Source organism: Bubalus bubalis, chromosome 4, assembly GCF_019923935.1.
Source record: "Bubalus bubalis isolate 160015118507 breed Murrah chromosome 4, NDDB_SH_1, whole genome shotgun sequence".
Lineage (NCBI taxonomy): Eukaryota > Metazoa > Chordata > Mammalia > Artiodactyla > Bovidae > Bubalus > Bubalus bubalis.
Genome location: NC_059160.1, coordinates 12998375 through 13022284, shown reverse-complemented (window position 1 = coordinate 13022284; position 23910 = coordinate 12998375). Strand labels below are relative to the sequence as shown.

At 50.8% G+C, this 23910-nt stretch overlaps 1 protein-coding gene across 1 annotated transcript; it reads right to left on the bottom strand.

The window, feature by feature from the left end:
• Positions 1-5210: 5210 nt before the first annotated feature.
• Positions 5211-13277, bottom strand: FKBP4 (FKBP prolyl isomerase 4). Its single transcript, XM_006069030.3, has 10 exons — positions 12944-13277; positions 10973-11117; positions 10395-10537; positions 9528-9648; positions 9102-9258; positions 8403-8493; positions 8229-8312; positions 7801-7986; positions 6972-7211; positions 5211-5996 (listed from the first exon to the last, which is right to left on the bottom strand). Exons 1-10 carry the CDS (start codon positions 13046-13048, stop codon positions 5889-5891), a joined length of 1380 nt encoding a protein of 459 aa, XP_006069092.1. The 5' UTR covers positions 13049-13277; the 3' UTR covers positions 5211-5888.
• Between the last annotated feature and the right edge of the window lie 10633 nt (positions 13278-23910).

The window sequence follows — 23910 nt, the reverse complement described above, 5'->3', positions numbered from 1 at the left end:
GTTAGATCGCCTTGAAGTCCAAGGGTCTCTCGAGTCTTCTCCAACACCACAAAAGCATCAATTCTTCGGCACTCAGCTTTTTTATAGTCCAAACCCCACATCCATACATGACTACTGGAAGAACCATAGCTCTGACCAGACATTACTTTGTTGGCAAAGTAATGTCTCTGCTTTTTAACATGCTATCTGGGCTGGTCATAGCTTTCCTTCCAAGGAGCGTCACGTGTGCCTACTGCTGGAAGCCCACCTCCTTTATGGCGGGTGCGTGTGCTGCCGCACCTGGATCTGCCACGTCTCCGTCCTCACATCCTGGCTCCAGTCCTAAGTGTCCACCAGGTTTAAGGGGCGGAAAAACAACCAGTTTCAAAACGTTTATATCTGAATGTAGACTTAGTTTTGAATTGTGTTTTTCACTGTATGTATAACTCCGTTGTTTTTTTTTTTCCCAGCTCTTTCAGTGAAATAGTAAAAAAATAAATAACCCGGGACAAAATACTTGAGGATCACCTCACCTCAGTCACCCAGTGTCCTGACCTGACCCAGCTCTCTTAAATGGTACCCTGACCCAGCACCCACAGGAGCTTGGTTTATCTTCCTCATCACTTGGGCTTATTGTTCTTGACCTTTCTCTGCCGGGGTGCCTGTTTTGTTTGCTCTGTCATGTCATGAAGGTCATGTTACTGTGATTACAACTTGGATTTATTGCCTCTTGGCTTTTGTCAAGAGAGCCAAATAAAGTTAGAAAGGAAGGAAAGATAGGTCTCCGGGAAATAAGGCATGAATCAATGCCCACCCCCACCGCACTCCTGCCACGCCTCCCCTTCTGTGTCAGTTGCTTTTAACTGCACCAAGTGTTACAGTCACGGCGAGTGGAATACAGGCCCCGGCATTGCAGAGCCTTGTGGACAGAGGCCTGGCTCCACAAGGAGAGCCCTGACTCCACAAGAAGACTCCTGTTCTTGGCCCTTTCTGGTGAGATGATTGGTGGGTCTCTACTGGCACCATCTAGAGCTCAGCTCCTTTAGGCCAGGCACTCTCAGCGTGGGTTTTGGCTTCCTCCCCAGTGCTGCCTAACCAGGCCTTCTTCTTGGTCAGATGACTTGGATGCGGTGTTCATGTGGGTGGCATATTCTCTACAAACCAATAGCCAAACAATAGCTTCAGTAGAAACCTGCTAATAGCAGGGCAAGGGGAGGTGCGTCAAGCGGGAAGCATTTCCCGGGAGATTGTCCACTTCGTTCTCCCCGAGTAGACATGGGTTGTCCTGTTCAGGGTGTGGACCTAGGATGCTCAGTAAGAGACCGGACCTTTCAAGAAATCTCTTCCTGTATGTGAGACCCAGAGCCGCTCACCATCCCGAGGGCACGGCCAGAGCTTCCAGTGGGCTGTGTGAGACTCCACCAGTCTGACTCATGATGCACCTTAGCACACGGAGGGTTCTAGGGCCCTGAAGCACAGAAACCTGTCCCTCAGACTTGACTTGACCTAGAGTTTAGGCAGAATAACAGTGCAGGCAGCTGTGCTGAGAGAGGTGGTTACTCAGAGTCCCCCCCACCACCACAGGTCTGGCCCTATTAGGATCCCCAGCTCAGGAAGGCTTTGCTCTCAGAACCCGTCTGGGCTGCTGTCTGTTCAAGACTCTGCTGCTGCTTCTAAGTCACTTCAGTCATGTCCGACTCTGTGCAACCCCATAGATGGCAGCCCACCAGGCTTCCCCATCCCTGGGACTCTCCAGCCAAGAACACTGGAGTGGGTTGCCATTTCCTTCTCCAATGCATAAAAGTGAAAAGTGAAAGTGAAGTTGCTCAGTCGTGTCCAACTCTTCACGACCCCATGGACTGCAGCCTACGAGGCTCCTCCGTCCATGGGACTTTCCAGGCAAGAATACTGGAGTGGGTTGCCTTTGCCTTTTCCGTTCAAGAATCTACTGCCCGTTAACTGAAGGATGAAGAGTAGTTCTTGTCACTGAAGGCCAAACGTGAGGAAATGGGCAAAGGATGGTGAACATGTTTTACAGCTGGATTGAGGTGGTCGTGCAACGTTGTAATTGGACTAAGTGCCACGGAATTGTTCCCTTTGAATGGGTAAAACTATGTGAATTTCACCTCAAAAAGAAAAAAACAAACAAACAAACCCAGAACCACATTCTGTGTGAGGCACTTCTCACCATGGAACCTGAGACTGGAGATCTCAAGGAATATGTGTGTCTTGGATGGGGGAACAGGTATGACTGGTCCTCACCTCCAGTCAGGGGACTATCGGAGTTCTCAAGGCCTTGATTTTTCTTGGTCATTCCTCCTTAGAACCACTTTGTAAATCTTTCACATCCTGTTTGCCTCCCAAAGCAGTGTATTTAGTGTTGTTCATTACATGCTAATAAGGTTTTGTTACGTTTCAGAATTAAGGATTGTTGGTGCATCCACATTATCAGAGATTGGCAAGCAGCTGGGGAACTCGGGCAGTAAAGCCAGCATAACGATTTCCAGAAAGAGAACAGAGATGTCTTCTCTCTTACATTGGCTTTTCTCAGCACTGCCCTGAGCCCACTGCCATTTCCACCTGAGGGTTACCTGGCTTTGAGGAGGGCTCAGGTGGTCAGAGAAGGCAATGGCACCCCACTCCAGTACTCTTGCCTGGAGAATACCATGGATGGAGGAGCCTGGTAGGCTGTGGTCCATGGGGTCGCGAAGAGTCTGACACGACTGAGCGACTTTGCTTTCACTTTTCACTTTCACGCATTGGAGAAGGAAATGGCAACCCACTCCAGTGTTCTTGCCTGGAGAATCCCACGGAGCCTGGCAGACTAGTCCGTAGGCTCACAGAGTCGGACACGACTGAAGCAACTTTGCAAGCACAGGTGGTCAGGGACAGGGGAGGCTGGTCTTTAAGACAGAAGGAGTAAGGCATCAAAGGTTCCACTGTGTAATTCTTGATTTTCAAGCAATAGTTTCCTGAAAGGGAACTCCTTGTTACTAGTCCTGCCGAAAATGTCTTTCATCTGTTCTTTTTCCAACTGAAACAGTGGACACAGTTGAGCCTCTCACGCAGACTGGTGTGGAGGGGAGTCCAGCGTACCACTGCTGGGAGGGCAGGCTGGCCCCACCCCGTGGGGTGACCTGCAGCCCAGATGGGCTGGGAAGGTGTGGTCGGGGCTTAAGCCTGTAGAGATTTATCTGCCACGCAGGGTCCCTGGTGCTCAAGGGAACACTGGGGTGCCTTTCATGGGACCAGAGGTGGGCGGGGGGGGCCCACAGCAATGCTGGAAGGAGGCTGCTGGAACCAGGACTGCAGATACTCAGGAGATAAAATCTATAGAACGTGCTGTTCAGACCAGCACTAGAATGAGATAAACCCTGTTTAAAATTTTCCAGAGACCACTTTAACTCTGCAGGAACCGCTCAGGCCTGGTTGCTACTGGTTCTGTCTACTCCACATTTTCTGCATGGAAAGATTTAGGCATTGGTGAGGAGGGTGCAGCTGCCTGGCAGACGCACTCGCAGCTGACCCAGAGCAGAATGGAGTAGGAGGTACATTTATCTTTAACCTTAAAGACTTCTAACCGCTTTAGTAAAACATCCTCAGAGGACAGTTTTAATGTTACATAGACCAGAATTTGTCCAGTTCAGGGTTCTGAGTGCAGTTTTTCTTTTCATTATGTTTCAAATTCTTAGAATCCTGCGGAAGCACCCAGAGGTGGAAGGACCCTCACACTTTTTTTTTTCCCCATCTCCATTTTTGCAGATGAGCAAAGAGGTTCAACTTGCCCAAGGTTTCATGAACCTCAGGCCACTCTGGATTTGGTTAAGAGGTCATCTCACATTCCAGGCAGACCTTCTTCCCATTCAAGTTCTGAACCTTGGTTTCCTCGCCTGTAATCCGGGGCAATGCCTCTTTCTGTGGGATGGTTTCAAGGATCCAAGTTAATCCGTGTGATGCTCTTGGTTTAGGGCTGGGTTTATATCAGAAGTGCTTACTGAGGGTTATCTGTATCATGGGCTGTGACACCAGGACACAAACCCTAAGCCCAGGGCGTTGCTGTGACCCCAGCAGAGAGCAAGCAGAGGCGCTGGGAGAGAACAGGCGAATTTTCGTTCTGGCTCCAGCAGCAGCTGTGCTCTATGGCTTGGTGAACCTTTCCACACACAAGTGAGTCCTGCACCATGACAAAGGATGGAGAAAAGCCCTCCTGGAAGTAACTGTACAGGCATGTGGCGGGCAGATTACCTGTATCACGGTGCAGGAAGGACTGGACAGCCCACACAGGGGCAGAAAGGCACAGGCTCTGGCTTGCAGTCAGGATCATCTGTACAAGACATGTGATGCCTCACTTGTGCCCCTTGGCTTCTCCCAGAGCCCTGGAATGCTGCAGAAGCCATGGGTCAAAGCACGGCGAGGAAGCAGCACAAGCTTTCCCCCCCATTGAGGCCAAGCAACAAGCTGGAGCAGAGAAGGCAATGGCACCCCACTCCAGTACTCTTGCCTGGAAAATCCCATGGACGGAGGGGCCTGGTGGGCTGCAGTCCATGGGGTCGCTAGGAGTCAGACACGACTGAGTGACTTCATTTTTTCACTTTCATGCATTGGAGAAGGAAATGGCAACCCACTCCAGTGTTCTTGCCTGGAGAATCCCAGGGATGGGGGAGCCTGGTGGGCTGCCGTCTATGGGGTCACACAGAGTCGGACACGACTGAAGCGACTTAGCAGCAGCAAGCTGGAGAGCAGGCCCGAGCGGCTGTCAGTGCCGTCAGGCTTTATGACTATTCCTCCCTGTTCCCTTGTGTACAAGATGACAGGTATTGCTGACACCAGGGGTTTCACTCTGTAAGGAAGCCAAGAAAGCTTGAACACGCTACTCAATTGCTTAGGCAGAAGCCAAAACATCTAACCTCAAAGCAAACTCAGTAGTTCGGTCCCAGAAGTTTAGATGTTTGTATATTTTCCTAAGCAGTTAGGAAAAGAAAAACTAGAACTACTAAGACCTGCCAGGCTGCTGCAGGGAGGGATGTGGGGAACCCCTGGCCAGGCCTTCAGCGCAGGCCCTGCTGTAGTCCGTGCAGTGCCCAGCAGGCCCTCCTGGACCGCTGCAGCACAAGTCTGCTGCACTGCAGGTGGGGCTGGGCACAAGGTGGGTGGCTCCCTGAGCTTTGCCCCAACCGTGCAGCCGCCCACACCCACCCTGAGGCTGAACAGAGAAAGGGCTGCCCGACACCCAGTTTTTAGTGTTTCCACTTTATTGCTCAAGCACGGAACTTGAGGCAAGCCTGGACCTTCAGCAACGTGCAGAGAAGAGGCTGAGGGGGTGGGGATGCGACCTGGCTGAAAAGGGACACTGACAGGAGGGGGTACAAGGGTGGTCACCATGACACCAGAAGACAGCATCAGCCACGACAACTGGGCTGAGGAGGAAGGGAGTGGAGGTAACGGGCACAGCAGTGGTTTTCCCATGCCCCTAGCACCCACGTGGAGGCCGCGTGTTTGGAAACGGACCGGGAGGAGGGAGGAGGGGAAGTGGCTGCCCAGGAGGAGTCTCCCTGTCCACCCTGCCTTCTTGTCGGACCTCACATCCCTACCACTCACCCCTTCTACTATCTGAGAAATGGACACAGCAAACAGGAAGCAAAATAAATTAACATTCTGATGAGTGTGCGTGTGGAGGGACATTCACTCACGTGGAATGGAGTGGGGGGAGGGGAGACACCACCTAAAATGACCCCCCCACCCCTCAGCCTGCTCCTCTCTCCCTTCCCCCAAAGCCACCATCCAACCAGATAGAAAAATAAAGGTCTAATTCACTCAAAATTCTTCAGTTTGTACAAAACTAACAGGGTGGAGTAGGGTGGGGGTGGGGGGGGCAGGCAGGCAGCCATGGGGACAGGGCTGGGGCAAGGCTATGCTTCCGTCTCCACCTGAGGCTGGCCCCCAGCCACGTCGTTCTTCGGCTCGTCCCTCATCTCGGCGTCAGCCGGCTGGTCTCCCGCAGCCACTGCGGCCTTGGCCTGTGAGAAGGGAAGAGGGGCAGGGTGTCAACGCCAGTTCTCATTTGGCCCTCGCCCCTGACGAGAAAGGTGACGATCACTCCAGGCCCCCACTCACCTGCCTGTACCCAAGTGATCGCCCTGCACACTGACACCATGGAGTCTGTACCCAAAACACGCACCCCACATAAAAAATAGTACACACGAACTTCCAACAGAATTACAGAGACCAGACACACCTGTGCATGCGTGTACAGAATCAGGGACTCATCGTTTATTGCAATACTACGGAAAACTGAACTTGGCCATGGCAGGGCACTGAACGCTTCAAATATAGCTAGTTCAAATTGGTTTAAAATACACATTGGATTTTGAAGCCTCAGTCTGGGGAAAAAAAAAACTACCTTTGCCCCAGCAATTTAAAAGTGCCACATGTTAAAATATTTAGATACCTTGGGTCGATTAAATATTAAAATTAACTTCACCTATTTTACTTGTTTTTAAACACAGCTACTAGGAATTTAAAATTAGAAATGTGGTTTGCATTATATTTCTGTTACTGCAGGCTTAGAACACAGAGACTAAGAAGCAGGGAACAGGGTAAATAAGATACGATACACCCACTCAGTGAAATACTATGTGAGCTCTTTTGCATGTTGATGTAAAATGAGCTTCAGGTTGACGTCCAGGAAGCACAAGGCCCAGGCAGGAGGCGGCGCCTGCTGCCTGACACCCGGGAGCGCTGCCTGCCCTGCAGCCTTTTCACTACACGCTCTTCTGTGCAGTTTGAATCTAACTATCACCTCTTTAAACCTCAGGTTCTTAAACCTGTGTTTTACTAACGGGCACAGAGAATACAGGGCAGGAAGCACACCAGAACATCCAGCTCCCAACCCGCAGGGCCTGAGCAGGGACACACACACACACAGGGACACACACAGACTGGCACGGGACCAGGTGATGCCACCTCCTCCCGTCCACCCTGCCCATCCTCACCTTGGTCTCCTCCTCAGCCAGCCTCTCAAACATGTTGGCGTAGAGCTTCTTCTCCTTCTCAAGCTGCTTGCGGATGCGCTGCTGGCACACGACCAGCTGGGCCTTGGCCGCCTTGTTGCTGGGGTAGAGCTGCAGAACCTTCTGGAAGTCAGCCCTTGCCAAATCAAAGTCATTCACTGCCAGGTGGGCCTCTCCCCGGCGGAAGAGGCCTTTCTCATTGTTGCTGTCTAGTTCCAGGGCCTAAGACACACAGAGGAGCAGCAGCAAAGTCTCAGATCCTCCCAAGTCACTGCCGGTGAGATGGGCCCCACCCCAAATGAACAGGTCTTGGGCACCACGTGGAAAGGACCTAAGGCTAGGAAGGCACCTCATTTAGTCTACGAGGCACACAGGAAAATGGGTCTTCAGATGAAAACCACCTGGGACGCTAACACACTCTTCTCTTTTTGGGGGGCAGGGGAACCATGCGGCTCATGGCTTAGTTCCCCAACCAGAGATCCACGCCCCCTGTGATAGAAACGCAGAGTCCTAACCACTGGACCTCCAGGGAAGCCCATCCCCCTTCAGAATAAAGCGGGTACAGGAGGGAGAGGCACAGGGCCAGGAGGGGAGAATGCTGGACTGGTTCCTCCAACCAGTGCTTCCACTCGCCTCTGTGCCCTCGTCCCCGACCTTAACTAAGCCAAAAACCCGCTTGCTTCCCACACTGCTGCCTCTGGGCCTCCACCTCAGAGCCCCACAGCTCCATCCTGCCTCCCCTGCCCTAGTCACCAGGGCCAAGTTCAGCCCTGCCTGGACACACCGCCCTCACCCGCCTAAGGAGCCTCACCTTGTTACAGTTTTCAATGGCAGCGGAGAAGGCTTGTAGCTTCAGATGACACATGGCCAGGTTGAGGTGGGAGGCCAGCCGAAGGGCCTGCGCCTTCTGTGTGTCCTCCTCAGAGAAGCTGGACTCGTATTCCAGCCACGACACAATCTTCTTGTACTGCAGCACAGCTTGCTTATACTTGCCTTCCTACAAGCGGGGGCAGGCTCAGGCACCCAGCACAGGCTCGGCGGCCCCAGGCTGTCACAGCCCGTGGACGCCAGGGACCCAGGGGTATGCGAGTCATGACCCGCCCCGCCCCAACCCGACCAGCCAGCTCAGATCCTCTTGGTGACAGCTGCAGGGACCAGCCTGTCCACTTCCTGGCAGAAAGCCTGCTGCCGTGGCAGAGCCCACCCTGGGAGTGTCTGAGGACCTCGCTGCGGGCTCACCTTGAAGTACACAGTGCCTCGCTCCTTCACTATGGTGCTCTGCTCCAGCTTCTCCTCTGAACTCATCTCCCAGGACTCCTTGGCCTGCCATACCCCAAAAGAGAAAAAGAAGCGCTCAGCCGCCCCAAGGAGTTACGTCCGAGGTGGGGCAGGGAAGACGCTGAACGAACTCACCTTCTCAAAACTCTTGAGATGTATTTCATACTTCAGCTCAGCATTGGGTGGGATCTGGAACTTCTCCTTCCCAGCGCTGCCGAAAGCATAGCTGTGGGGGCAAGAAAACACCAGGTCGTTTAACTTGCTTCATACTTAAAAGGTTTCCTGCAAGGTGCCCTCCATCCCTTTGGTCTTGGTGCAAACTTCCCTGCTTGGCAAAATCTTCCCTGATGCTTCTTCACACAGTTAGTTGGGCTCTTACATCTTACACATCATTCTAGTAACTCACATTACGCACTGGCACAATTATCTCCCTGAGCAGAGAGCCATTAGAAGGTGGGAACAATGTCTCTGAATACCCAGGAATTTTCTGCACTGTGTCTGGCACATAATAGGTAGGTTTCAACAAACATTAGTAATGACTCAATTAACAGGAGACGAAAAGCTTGGGCTGGAAAAGGCAATCTGCCACAGCCATAACTGAAGAGATGAGATTTTGATTCAAAAAGATGTGAGTGATTGTGGCCACACTCCTGAGTACAACAGAGGTCCTGAGGTGTCTGTGCGGGGTGCCCAGCGCATAGTGACTGCTGGCAGGGGAGGATACAACTGGCTATACAATACAGGCTGGCTCTACAACTCACCTGGACAAGATCTGACCTCAGTTCGCCCACCTGCTCTACAGAATGCCCACACCTGGGCCGGAGCTGGCCTCACCTGGGCTTGAGATACACAATGGAATGTTCTCCTTTTTCCATGCGCTGGATGGCTTTCTCCAGCCCACAGGGCAGATCCATGCTCTCCCCCTCGCCGACCTCAAAGCGGAGCTCCCGCCGGTCAAACACCTGGTCCTTGAAGTACCCTTCCAGTGCAACTGGTGTGGAAGACAGACAATGCACTGGATTTGAGTGGGCTGGTGACTAAGGGATGCACCAGCCACCCCCAGCCACCCTGCCGCCCTGTCCCTTCCTACTCCCCAGATGCCTTTCTGCATTCTCAGATGGAGGGATGTTAAGAGAATGTGGTTCAATCCCTCACTTTACAGATAAGAAAGCTGGATCAGAGAAAGGTATGGACCTGCCCAAAGCCACCCAGGCCCTGCACAGCGGAACCCGAGGGAGAATCCCAGATTGTGAGCCTCACCCTCCACGATAGCGCCTTCGTTGGGCTTGGCATAGCCCTCCCCCCGTGTCCGTATTCTCCTGATGATCCCGCCGTCTTCCTCTTCTGTCAGGTCCTCACCCTTGAACTCGAACAGCTCCACCTGTGGGAAAAGATGTAAGGATCCATGCTCCCCTCTCTCCCACAAGAGTCCCTAGTAAGGGCCAGAGCAGGTCTGACTGCACAGGCAGCCACACCAGGAGTGGACCAAGTGGCTAAGTTCTCAGGAGTGGCCCTGGTCTCGACCTTGCTATCAGTCTCCTTAATGACTGCTCTATAGAACAAGCACGTGTTCCAGACGGTCCTAATTCAGCTGCCAGACAAGCTCCATCCGACAGGCATTAGAAATGACCCCACATCTCTCACCAGTCTTCCCAACATTCTCCAAGCCTCCACTGCGTAGGGCTCAACCATCTGTGAGTCTTAACACAGTGAAGTTCCATCTTCTCAGCAAAGGCTTGCCCCTTGCCCGCCTCTTATCTCCAGGGCACCAATGTTCTCCCACTGTCAGTCATGACTGCATGGAGCCTGTGGCCTCCCAATTCCTTCGTGTTGGTCCACCTCCCTCTGAGCACCCCTCTTGAGATGAATAGGCCTCAAGCCCTCACCCCGCTGCTTCAAGTCTGAAAGAGGGGCTCACGGTCACCTCCCCCCAACTGAAACCTGCCCACTGACAGTTCTCTGGCAGTAGCAGTAGGTGATGCGCACTCCATGTCTTCCCTCCCCTGAGAGCAGGCCCTCAGCCTTGGCTACATTGTCTCCAAGCAGCAGGAAGGGCTGGAGGGCAGCCAGACCCTGGGCTGAGATAAGGCTGGCTCTCTGCCTGGCCCTCTGTGGCCGGACACTCACCTCAAACACAAGCGTGGCGTTGGGAGGGATCTTCGGGGGGCTGCCCGCTAAGCCATAGGCGTACTCCGGCTTGCAGGTGATATGGCACACTTCACCCACCTTCATGGTTGCTACAGCAATATCCCAAGCCTTGATGACCTCCCCTGTAGGTACAGAAAAGAAACAGGTCCTCTTTGGCAGGGATCTCCCTCTGGGTTCAAACAGTGGCCTGAGAGACTTACTGTCCCATGCCCAAAGGGAAGCTGGGTACTATTTAGAAATGGGACCAGGAAGGTAGAAAATCTGGTTGCGATAAATGGTATCAGGTCTCAGACCTCTCAAAAAAAATAAAAAAGAAAAATCACTCAACTCTGAAATAAAGAGGTTCAAGAAAACAAGGCAGTCCACCCCAGAAAAGGAAGCAAGGTTTTCAAAGGTGATCAAGGCAATGAGAGATTAAAAAAATCAATAGTTTCAGGACAGTGGAAATTAAAAAAAGAACTGTAATAAACTGTTCCCTGTTTAAGCTTCTGAGAATACGGTTTCTGTTTGTGACAGCGCACACACCCCAGTCCAAAGAGCCTGCTAACCATGCCCACCTTTCCCCAGGTCGAAGGAGAACCTGTCCTTGCGGTCCAGGCTGGAGTCGAACTTGGTGCCATCGAGCAGCCAGCCTGTGTAGTGGACAAAGACTCGGTCCCCAATCATGGGTGTCTCTGTGCTGGTGCCCTCTCGCTTGATGACCTGGAAGGAAGGGAAGGAGAGAAGGTTGAGTCCCTGGGGATGGACACAGAGAGGAACCATGACAGTTCGCATGCCTCTGGCCAGAATGTAAACGGTCTCTTCTGCCTCCTTGTAAGTAACTCAACAAACCCATCATCAAATGACTCTGCTGTGGGCTTTGGCTAGAATTAAACTGACCTCCCTTTCTTGGACCATGACATGACTTGGTTTGAAACACTGGAGACAAAACACCTGAGATCATTTTTGCTGTTACGATCTTATAGAAGTCACTTTAACTCTCTAAACTGACCATATTTGTAAAGTAGTGATGATAAACCCTATCAGAGTGGTTACAGGACTAAACCAGTAAAACACTGAATTTATCAGCAGCAAAAGGGAAAGTATTTATGCTACATTTCCTCATGCTTCCTAAACTCCAGTCATCCAATCAGGTCTGGTTTAGAGAGAGAAGAGGGAAACCAGAAAGTCCAGGAGAGGTTAAGAGCAATTACCAGCTTACAAGTGAGCCAAGGGCCTTTGAGCAGGCCCTAGGCTCTGACCTGGGACTTGAGCATTCCTGACTGGTAGGCTACTGCAGTCCTTGAAGTCAGGGCCAGAATATTTCCCAGTGTTTAGAAGAACCTGCTTCTCTTCTTTAGTGTTTATAAAAAGGTGGTTTACCTGGATAAGTGTGCAAGTTATCCTCTAAAGGAAAGCTCCCATGATGCAATGGACATGGACTTGAGTAAACAGAAAAGTGAAAAGGAGGTGTGGAGAATGAAAAGGGGAAATGGGTCTCCCTGGAAGCCCACGTGCACACTGGGAGAGCAGCCAGGTGCGTTTCTGAAACGGCTAAGCTCGCCGAGGTCTAACCTGCCCTGGCCACACGCACACGTGGGCTGAGCTGCGGGAAGCCAGGAGAAGCAGAAAGACCGGGTGAAGATAGGAACGAAGCCGGGCTAGGATTTCGCCATCCTGGACAGCGCAGAACCTGCTCCGAACCGCGGCCGGTTGTCCTGACCCGGGTCAAGACGCCCTGCTGCCTGGCTCCTCCAGCCGTAACACGGTTTAGGGCGCCCAACCAAAGCACCTCCTCCCAGTCCCGCACCCCGCGCTCAGGAAGGCCCCGGGCCGGGGGGTGGAGTGGGGTGGGGTGCGGTGCGGGCGGGGAGTGGAGGGGGAGGTGAACTACAGGTCCCGGCATGCACCGGGGCGGGGGGGGGGGGAGGGGGACAGCATGGCCGAACGGGTGACCTAGCCGGGTCCCAGCCTTTAGGAAAGGGGTGACCAGAGGGCGGAGGGCGCCAGGACCGCGCGCCAAGTCGCACAAAGGCCCGCGCGGGCCAGGCAATAACTCCCGGGACCCTGTTCGCGTCCTGGCTAATGTTTAACTGCCGCGGTCGGCGAGCTCCGCACCCCGGAGACGCAGGCGGCTGGGGCTGGGTGGGGGTGCTCCCTGGCGGCAGCGGCGGCCGGGAAGAAGCCGGCCGCGGGTCGCAGATCGCAGCGGGGCGGTGCACGCCGCCGGGCCCCCCGCGCGAGCGCGTCCGCCCCCCGCCGCGCCCCTCCCGGCGCATGCCGCAGCCAGAGCAGGCGCTGCGCTCAGGGACCCTTTCCAGGCCTGGGGAGCCTCAGCCCAGATGTTCCCCTTCCGAACGTGTGGCAGCCCTCCCGCCCTGAACCGGCAGCCTGGCCAGGAAGGCGATGCGCAGGGCCACGGCTGCATGGCCTGCTCAACGGCCAGCCGGGAGGCTGAAAGGCGGCCGTCCGAGCCCTGGCCAGATGCTGGGGCGCTCCCAGTGCCCGAACCCCCCCGCCGACGCCCCGGGGCGCCCCCTGCCCCTTACCTTAAGCACCCCTTCATCCTGCTTGGGGCTGATGTCCACCCCTTCGAGGGGCAGCGGCGCCGACTGCGCTCCGCTCTCGGCCGCCTTCGTCTCCTCGGCGGTCATCACGCCGTTTCTCGGGCAGCGGGCGCCGGAGTGTGCGCGGCGGTGCGGGCAGCGGGTCGGGGCTCGCGCACCTCTCTGCTCGGGCGCGGGCGCGGGCGGAGGAGGAGGTGGGGTCGTGGGCGGCCGGGGGAGCGATTGGTCCCACCGCCTCGGAGGGAGGGGCTGGGAGGAGCCGGGCGGCCGCGAGGGACGTGGGGGGAGAACTTTCTAGAGGCGCCGGCGGCCGAGCTGGTGCAGGCTCTGGAGCTCAGGGCGCTCCTGCGGAAGGTGGTTTCTGGTTCGTTCCTCCCGCCGGCCGCCTAGCCCCGCCCCGGCCCTGAGACCCTGGGACTCGGGAGCCAGCCCCCGCCCCCGCCGCTCGTTCTCCCGGCCTCCCTCTCCCGTCCCCCCAGTCTAGCCGGATTCTTCCAGATCCTTCTGGATACCCCCGCAGCATCCGACGCCGCGCGGCCGGACGTGGGTGCCGCGCGTGCGTCTCCCCGGCCCGAGCCGCGGGCTGCCGGCCTCCCCGCCTGCCCAGGCGCGCGTCCTGAACGCAGAGCGAGGGGAGCGTTACCTGGGCATGTAGGGCCGGGGAGGCGTCTGGGTTTCCCCGGAGAGGGGCCAGCGTGCGCCCTGGGCCCGGCGAAACGCTGCGATCTGCCTGTTTGCAAGAAATGGCCCGCGTATTGAAGGGGCCTTTCCCGACAATAATACTACTGAACACATAGAATGGGTTCAACTCGCGAGGAGAGCCACTGCATCTTACTGAAGGCCCATGAAAAGGAATATTTTCTTAATACTGGGTTCCCGTGTGTTCATGGACTTCCCGTGGCGACTAGGAAGCGCCATAGTGACCGAAACAATAACCTTTTGACAAAAAGATCTGTGTATGGAGGGTCCTGCTCTTCCTTAGCACTTAAGCCCAATTTAGTGTCTGGTGCGTGTTATAAAATAATTATTGGCTGCAGGAATTTGTATGCCAATAATAATAAGGTTTTTTGTTTATTTGTTTTGGAGCCCTTGCTCAGTGCTTGGCACTGTATTATGAAGAGTGTCCTATATAGGTAGAAAACTAAAAGGGCTGTTTTCGGATGAAATTTCAATATTATAACCAGGTAATTCATTGTAGTCTTTTCTGTTGGGATTGGCTGGGAAGGGATGCAGGACGAATAAAATCGTTTCTTCCAGCAATTTACAGCAAATGTATTTAGCCTCGACTAAGGCGTTTTTCATTCAGTGACTGGCCTTCAGCGGACTTGGGGGGATTGACTCACTAGAGAGTAAATCTGCTTCCTTTCTACCACTGTCCTCAGGAGGGTGAGAAGTAACGGTGGCCCTCCGAAGTTGCAGGAGAAGGGCGGAGGGTAGGGTGCTGGCTTGCCGCCTTGGCAGTTATCTTGCTGTTGGCTCCTGCACCTGTGTACGGTCACTCTCTTGTGTGTACTGATTTCTTTTGAAGCTGGGGCCACTGGATATTATCTGGCTGAACAAGTTGGTATAGAAAAGTTCTGGTCGAGTAATGCTTTTCTAAAAGCATCTATTTATTGGCAGCAAACAGTTGTAGGTATCTGCTAGTCAGCATGTTTTACTTGAGCACCCAAGATATGACCGCTTTTGCATACATACTGGCAGTAGAAAGAGCACGTGCTCTTTCTAGAGAGTAAGCAAGGAGTTGGGTCCCCAACATACTAATCAATTTGGGGCAGATTAACGGGGATAGGAACACCTGTCAACGAGGGTAGTTGTGATGGTTACAAAGCAGGAATGTATGTCGGGCATCTAGCCCAGAGCCCACCTTTACACAGGTTAGTAAATCATGCTCATGATTCTGATGGGATGAGTGCTCTGGTGAGACCTGGATAGGATACAGACGTCTGTAAGACAGGAGAAAACCTCGTGGAAGGGGAAGGGGAAGGGTCAGAGGTAAAGGTTTCCAGGGAGGAAGTGCTGTGCTCTTTCAGTCAATGAATGGTTGAGGGGTCTGGGAGATGGAGGGGGTGAGGAGGGACAGTAGTCACTGGGTTCTAGGATCCCCCAATTTTTTTTTCTGTTTCTGGAATTATTTTGCATTTTATTTACATTATATTCTTCGGATTGTAAAACTTACACATACTCAATGTAGAAAGTGCACAGATAGGTTTGTTTCTTTTTCAATCTGTTTTCCTTTCATTCTTTTCTTGCTAGGGATCGAACCCATGCCCTTGGCAGTGAATGGGCAGAGTCCTAACCACTAGATCACCAAGAAATTCCCAAAATTTTCTTTCCCTCTCCCTCATCTATTTCCCAGCCACACCCCCTTTTTTTTTAACCCTCAGCTGGTTTAAATTAGTATTCCCATTAAAGGTGTTTAATGTGATTATTTTCAGTGGTACCAGTCAGTCATTCAAAATCCTTCTGAAACTCCCCCCTTTTGCTAGAGGAAGAGAGCACACTTTTCCTTTCCCCACTCCCCACCTTACTCTTTAGGTGCTCTGGTTAGTTTTGTTATTGTTATTATCTGGCTCATTATTGTCAGAATGAACCTTTTGGGAACTCACATGGTACACCTCCCAAATGCCAGGTCCATCCCTCAGACATAAACATCCCTTGTTTTAAATGTTTAGTTTTTATTTTATTTAGTTGTTACTATTTTGGCCATGTTGCTTGGAGTGTGGGATCTTAGTTCCTCCTGACCAGGGGTTGAACCCTTGCCTGTGGCAGTGGAAGCAAGGAGTCCTAACCACTGGACCACCAGGAAATTCCCTAAACCCTTTGTTTCTAAAGGTTCTTTAAAAAGGAACTTTTTTGACTGCTAATGCTCTTAAACATTAAAAAAAAAAAAAAAAGTAGTACTTGAATCGTCCAAGAGAATGTGAGATGAGCATGTGTGTGTATACATACATGTTATGTAACATACCAACATAATGGACCTTGGGAATATACCACACTTCCAACCTAAGAATTAGAACATCACCAATATGACTGGTGTGAAAAAAAATGTTAATACCAAAAATGTTAAGGACATTTCATAACTTCTTGCTACTTCTGGTGTCTGTCAACTGAGAAAACACAATTTATACTAACCAAAACAGCTACTGAACATTTCATAAAATATTTACTTATTTTAGAGATTACAGCTCCATTTTCACGCATTTGAATAACAATAGACTGCTACTCGGGCTCCCCCAGTGGCTCAGGGGTGAGAATCCACCTGCAATGCAGGAGATGCGGCTTGGATCTCTGGGTTCGGAAGATCCCCTGAAGGAGGAAATGGCAACCCACTGCAGTATTCTTGCCAGGAGAATCCCGTGGGCAGAGGAACCTGGCTGGCTACAGCTCATGGGGTCACAAAGAGTCAGACACGACTGAACACTGCATAACATGTGGGGTCTGCACACAGTGGATGCTTGAAGCTTCATCCCTGAACACACCCCGGGTCACTGGGCAAGCGTTCCTCATCTCTGGGATGGATGGGAATCGTAATACTGTCTATGTCACAGGGGTTTTCTTTGAGGGTTAAATGATAAATTATCACGTGTGACGTACTTAACGCAGTGCATGGCACATAGCAAACGGTCATGACTGTGTGTGTGCCATGTCTCACTTGTTCAGCCTGTTGAATGCTGGAGTATAGATCTGAAAGACCCCAAAGTCTCCAGTCTTCAGATTGAGAGCCACTGACTGGTCTGGACAGGGGTTTGATCATGGTGTCTAGGATAGTGCTTCTTCCTGATGCTATTATGAATAACATCTGTACTTTTTTCTCTTTCGCACTCAATGATGAAAATGACTATCTAATACACTAGCTTTGATATTTTGTCATTCCAACAAGTCTGGACACCCTGTGAAGTAAAGACGTGATCTTAATATTATTTCCTTGGGTTTCCGATCTCCTTGGGGGAAAGCAGATGGTATATTTGGTGCCTGTCCTACTGAAAGAAAGGAGTATTTTCCTTCTTTTAAAAGATAAAATCTAATTTCACGCTTAAGATAAATATATTTTGTTTTGTTTTGCTCCTTGGGGCAATAAAAAGTAGCCTGTCTTCATCCTTCCATGTTTGTAGATAAACTGAAATTTGGCTTTGGCCTCATTCATGGGAGTGTCCAATAACCAAATGCCTCATTTCCACCCTCCCCAAACCTGTCTGTGATCAAGGATCACGTGTGGGTCCAGGGCATCAGATCTAATCAGCATAACTGGAACTAGGATCCCCTTTTGGGAGGAACCCAGCCCTGCATCGGCCTCAGTGGAGAGTGAATGTGTTTACCATCATAAATGTGCTCTGCAGTGACCACAGGGGCAAGCCAGCAGCTCTTACTACTGAGAAATTAAGAAATTATTGTTTCTTTGGTATTACATCAAACTTCTGTAACTGGTCTGTTAATATTTTTAAATGTTTAATTCGTAAAATAATAACCACAAAAAAAGCTTGTATGAAAGCTCAGATTTACTCTTGTATCCCCAAAGTCCATCTATATCGGTCACAGTCCCTGCTAGTCAAATATTGACTTTGTTATTTACCCTTCCAGCATGTAGCCAAAACGTGTACTCAGAAGCACCTGGGAGTTCATTTCTTCCCAAAGGCCCTGCAGGTGTGTTGTTCAGCAGCCTTCCTCCCCAAGCCAGCCTCCTCCAGGGGCACTATTTTTGGGCGTGTCCTTGGGCTGACGGCCTCAGCTTTTTTCCTCCTGGGTTTCTGGGCGCCCCTAGCCAGGGGGGTGGGGCGGGGTGGGAGTACTCAGGGATCCCAGGTAGAGGGCGAAGGGGGAAGGGGTGTCTTTCTGCACGGGGCTCTGGGTTCCTCAGGGGCTTCACTGATCAGTGGCGACGTCCTAACTATTCTTTCTCAACTTGCACCCACTTAACGCTCACCGTCTGTATTACCTATTGGTGGCCAGTTGGTGCAAAGCTATTTATTGAGTGGGTCCGGAGACCTCCAGGCACGGAGTGGGCGGGCGGCCGGGCCCATAGGCTTGGAGCCGCAGGCGACCTTAGGGCCCTGGAGCTGAGAGCTGGCGACAGCTCACTGGGCACTGAACTCAGGGCAGCGTTGCACTTTTCCTCGGTGACAGCCCTTCCAGTTGTCCCCCGATTTGTTCCAAGGGCAGGTGCTGAACTGAGTGTGCAAGGCCACCTGGGATCCCCGGGCTCAGACCCAGACTGTTCGGGTAGCTGCCCTGGATTTCCCATTGTAGGGACATGGCCCAGGGACCCAGGGATGGAGGGAGGGAGGGAGCTCGATCTCATCAGCTTGAGCAGAGCTTGCACCGGCGCTCAAGAGTCTTCTCCAACACCACAGTTCAAAAGCATCAATTCTTCGGTGCTCAGCCTTCTTCACAGTCCAACTCTCACATCCATACATGACCACTGGAAAAACCATAGCCTTGACTAGATGGACCTTTGTGGGCAAAGTAATGTCTCTGCTTTTGAATATGCTATCTAGGTTGGTCATAACTTTCCTTCCAAGGAGTAAGCGTCTTTTAATTTTATGGCTGTAGTCACCATCTGCAGTGATTTTGGAGCCCAGAAAAATAAAGTCTGACACTGTTTCCACTGTTTCCCCATCTATTTCCCATGAAGTGATGGGACCAGATGCCATGATCTTTGTTTTCTGAATGTTGAGCTTTAAGCCAACTTTTTCACTCTCCACTTTCACTTTCATCAAGAGGCTTTTTAGTTCCTCTTCACTTTCTGCCATAAGGCTGGCGTCATCTGCATATCTGAGGTTATTGATATTTCTCCCGGCAATCTTGATTCCAGCTTGTGTTTCTTCCAGTCCAGCGTTTCTCATGATGTACTCTGCATATAAGTTAAATAAGCAGGGTGACAATATACAGCCTTGATGTACTCCTTTTCCTATTTGGAACCAGTCTGTTGTTCCATGTCCAGTTCTAACTGTTGCTTCCCAACCTGCATACAAATTTCTCAAGAGGCAGGTCAGGTGGTCTGGTATTCCCATCTCTTTCAGAATTTCCCACAGTTTATTGTGATCCACATAGTCAAAGGCTTTGGCATAGTCAATAAAGCAGAAATAGATGTTTTTCTGGACCTCTCTTGCTTTTTCCATGATCCAGCGGATGTTAGTAACAGCCTTACTGAGATAGAATTCAGACACCATATAACTTATCCATTTAAAGTGTACAATTCAGAGAGTTCCCTGCAGGTCCAGTGGTAAGGACTCTGTATGTTCACTGTGGAGGATCTGGGTTCGATCCCTGGTCAGGAAATTAAAATCCTTCAAGCTACACTTCATGGAAAAGATGTGTACAATTCAGGGGCTTTTAATAGAGTCGTGCAATCGCCACTCTAATCCATTTTATTTATGTATTTATTTCGTCTCGAGGTTTGTGGGATCTTAGTTCCCCAACCAGGGATCAAACCCAGGTCCCTGGGTCCCCTACATTGGAAGTGTGGTGTCTTAACCACTGGACCACCAGGGAGGTCCCTACAATTCATTTTACAACATCTTCATTACCCTGTAAAGAAATCTCATACCTTTTGGCTGTCACTTCCCAACCATCCTCAACGCCCAGCCCATGAATCCACTTTCTGCCCATATTCTTAATTCACAAGTATTTAAGAGTTAGAAAGAGTGACTGGAGCTTTCTTTGTCTTTAGGCACTGCCTCTCTTTCCTCCTTTTCTTTTTTTGGCAAAGGATGGGAGGGAAGTCTGTGGTCTGGACAATGCCTCTTGTTGCCAGGAGAGGGCAGCAGTCAGTTCCCTATCCTGCAGGCACAACCTCAGCGCCATCTCCAGGGGTCAATGAGTGCCTACCAGATGCCAAGCTCTGCGTTGGGCACTGGGGATGCCAATCTGACACCCAACTCTGGAGGAGTCCATGATCTAAAAGAGTGAGTCAGCGTAAAAAGAATGAAATAATGCCCATTAGCAGCCTGCTGAATCTCCAATACTTTGGCCACCTGATGGGAAGAGCTGATTCATTGGAAAAGACCCTGATGTTGGGAAAGATTGCAGGCAGGAGAAGGGGATGGCAGAGGACGAGATGGTTGGACGGCATCACCAACTCGATGGACTTGACTTTGAGCAAGCTCCAGGAGTTGGTGATGTACAGGGAAGCCTGGCGTGCTGCAGTCCGTGGGGTCGCGAAGAGTCAGACACGACTGAGCGACTGAACAGCAACAACAAGCAGCAACGTGGATGGACCCAGAGACTGTCATACTGAGTGAAGTAAATCAGAGAAAGACACATATCAAATGACATCACTTATATGTGGAATATAAAAAAGTGGTACAAATGAACCTATTACAAAACACAAATAGAGTCTCACAGCCCCCTTCCCTGCTGCTTCAAAACCAGCTGAGTGAGCCTGACCCTCCACAGCAAGCTCAGCTTGAACAAAGGGTGATGGAGAGGGATGCAAAGACTCAGAAGTGGGGGCCACGGAGGGGTCGTTGACTGCTGTGCTGTGGAGCCTGGGCCAGACCCATGGAGGAAACAGGAAGCCACAGGGGTTTAACTAGGGGTTTAAACAGGGGTTTAACTAGGAGAATATTGAATGTGTTACAACATTGCTTCTGTTTTACTTTTTGGTTTTTTGACCCCAAGGCATGTGGGATCTTGGCTCCCTGATCAAGGATTGAACCTTCACCCCATGCATTGGAAGGTGAAGTCTTAAAGCACTGGGCTGCCAGGGAAGTCCCTATCCTCCATTCTTATTGCCGCTCTTGAGGTCCAAGTCCCTACTGCATTGTCTGGTTTATTGCATAACCTGACTTGTTTGCTTGCTTTTGGTTTCTTTCCCCTCCAAGCTATTCTTCACCCTGCTTCTGGCTTATTATTTCCAAGACACTGCTTTTGCAATTTCACTCCTCTGTTAAAAAAACATTTCAGTGATGTACAAATGGCTTATAAGATAAAGTCTAAACTTGTTAGCTTGCTGTTTAAAGTTTTCTGGGCTTCCCTGGTGGCTCAGCTGGTAAAGAAACCACCTTCTATGTGGGAGACCTGGGTTTGATCCCTGGGATGAGAAGAGCCCCCGGAGAAGGGGAAAGGCTACCCACTCCAGTATTCTGGTCTGGAGAATTATACATATACAATCCATGGGGTCACAAAGAGTCGGACATGACTGAGCGACTCACTTTCACACTTTAAAGTCTTCTATAACCAGACCCCAAGTATTATCATCTTCTATTCCTCCCGTGATGCTTCTTAGAGAATTTGTACTCTAGGGATGTGTGTGTGTGTGTGTTTAGAATGGGGAGGGGGAACTTTGAAGAAATAGACCAAATCGCAGTACATTTTCTTGAAGTGTCAAGTTTACCAGATGACAATTACTTTAAGACAATTTTTAAATGTGGAAACAAGCAGTGGTTGTATAGTAAATGCAACATTTACGTAAACTTAAGACTGAAGCATCAGAGACCTTTTCAGGATTTTGATGGGCCTCATTTCAAAGGGCCCATTCTCTAGGGGCTTCCCAGATGGCACTAGTGGTAAAGAATCAGCCTGTCTTTGCAGGAAATGCAAGAGTGGTGGTTTCAGTCCCTGGGTCGGGAAGATCCCGTCGTAGGAAATGGCAACCCACTCCAGTATTCTTGCCTGGAAGATTCCATGGATAGAGGAGCCTGGTGGGGTGTAGTCCATGGGACCGCAAGGAGTTGGAACGACTGAACACAAATATATGTAGAAGACGTGAATCCATGGTTTGTGTTAGGAACTGAATTGTGTCCGATGTAAAAATTAAATGCATTCCAAAGGGTGATAGTACTTTGCCCTTTTCAAACTACACCAATCAGTGATAGTTGGAAGTACTGACAGAAAACAGGCTCTGGAATCATCCTTTTGTAAGTTCCCACCCCCAGGTTTTTACACAACTTGTAACACTGGCTCTTCTTGAAAACCTTTCCTTAAAGCCTCAGAAACTGTCCCTAAAGTTTCTTATCTTGCCAGGAAATCACACCAATTACCAAGGTCATTCCCAGGGACCATTTAGCATAAAATGCCCCCAGTTGTAACTTCATAGGCCCTTCCTGAGATATTGTGATAATAAATATACTTTTGGCCTCTGTCCCAGCTCTTAGCAGAGCTCCTAAAACCCTTGAAATTTCCCGAGTGAGGAAAGACATACAGGTGTCTCTTGTTATGTTAATGATGTGATTTTGGGGAAGCCCCTAGGTAACCAGCCTAAGGTTGTGAGCCAGGGGAACAAACTGGGTGACTGGGAGGTAGGAACCGTCAGGCCCATCCCCAAGCCTCCTGGGAGGGGAGGGGGCTGGAGATGGAGTTCGATCATCAATCGGACTTCCATGGTGGTCCAGTGGTTAAAACTCTGCCTTCCAAGGCAGTGGACGCTAGGCTAGTTCAGTCCCTGTTTGGGGAATTAAGGTCCCACATGCAGCAGGATGTGGCCACAAAAAAAAAAAAAAAAAAGGAAGAAATCACCAATGACCATTGATTTAATCAACTTGTGCGTAGGTAATGATGCCTCTATTAAATACATGGAAAGATGAGGTTTGGAGAGTTTCTGAGTTGGTGAGCTCATGGAGGTGTGGGGAAAGTGGAAACTCTGCCCCCTCCCCATACACTTGCCCTGTGCATCTCTTCCTCCTGGGTTCCTGAGTTATGTCTTTTTACATAAACTGATGTTCTCGTAAGTAAAATGTTTTCCTTGGTTCTGTCAGTCTCTTTAGCAAATTAATCAAACCCAAGGAGGAGCTCGTGGGAACCTCTGATCTACAGTCAGGAGTAGCTTAACAACTGTGGTGTTGGCGAAGACTCTTGAGAGTCCCTTGGACGGCAAGGCGATCAAACCAATCCATCCTAAAGAAAATCAACCCTGAATATTCATTGGAAGGACTGATGCTGAAGATGGAACTCCAATACTTCAGTCACCTGATGCGAAGAACTGATTCACTGGAAAAGACCCTGATGCTGGGAAAGACTGAAGGCAGGAGGAGAAGAGGGCAATGGAGGATGAGATGGTTGGATGGCATCATTGACTCAATGGACATGAGTTTGAGCAAACTATGGGAGACAGTGAAGGACAGGGAAGCCTGGCGTGATGCAGTCCATGAAGTCACAAAGAGTCGGACATGACTGAGTGACTGAACAACAAGGTGAGCAGCACAGATGACGACCTGGCCTTGGGGCTGTCTCATGTTGCGGTCCTGTAGGACTGAGCCCCTAACATGTGGGATCCCAGTTACCTGCAGGTAGTGTCAAAACTGGGTTATTGTGTGGTGTTGGAAAACACACACTGGATGTGCCTTCAGCAAAGCTCACAGGGGTCATGCAGTCCAACCCCTGAGTGGACAAAGAAGAACCACGTCCGAGGGGGTGAGGAGATGTGCTTTACCCTCCCGACCAGGTGAACCCCCCGAGGCAGGACTGGGGCCAGTAGCAACAGTCCTCAACTTGGCTTCCAGACCAGAAAGTGTCATTTCACGGGGGCTCCAAAGAGCTTCGGTACCATAGTCCTTTATGTCTCAGTGCAGAGAAGAATTCAGTAAGAGCAAAGTGGTAGATAAGTGATTTACCAGAATAGGACATGTGTGAGGCTTTTAAGCAGGTGGGCAAGACATGCCATATGCTGAGGACGTACTGGGCTACAGTTTTATAATCAAAGGAAAAGTGGGGAGGGGGATAAGACCTTCTTTGTCTTTCTTGAGTAGATGTCATTTTCATCATTAGTTCCTCCTCCAGGTTGAGCAGGGGAGTTTTCTTGTCCCTGCATGGTTAATCTAGGTTCACAAACAATATTATTTTTCATCTGTGCAGAGAGCATGTCCTAGGGATCACTAACTTACTGAGCTCACTGGGCAGGATGTGGGGCTCATGCCACCATTGTTTTATTGTCTGGGGGCATGTCTCGTGCTTCTGTCACATGGGTGTGTTGCTAAGCACACCTGCTTTCTCGAGTAATCATTAACTTACAGGAG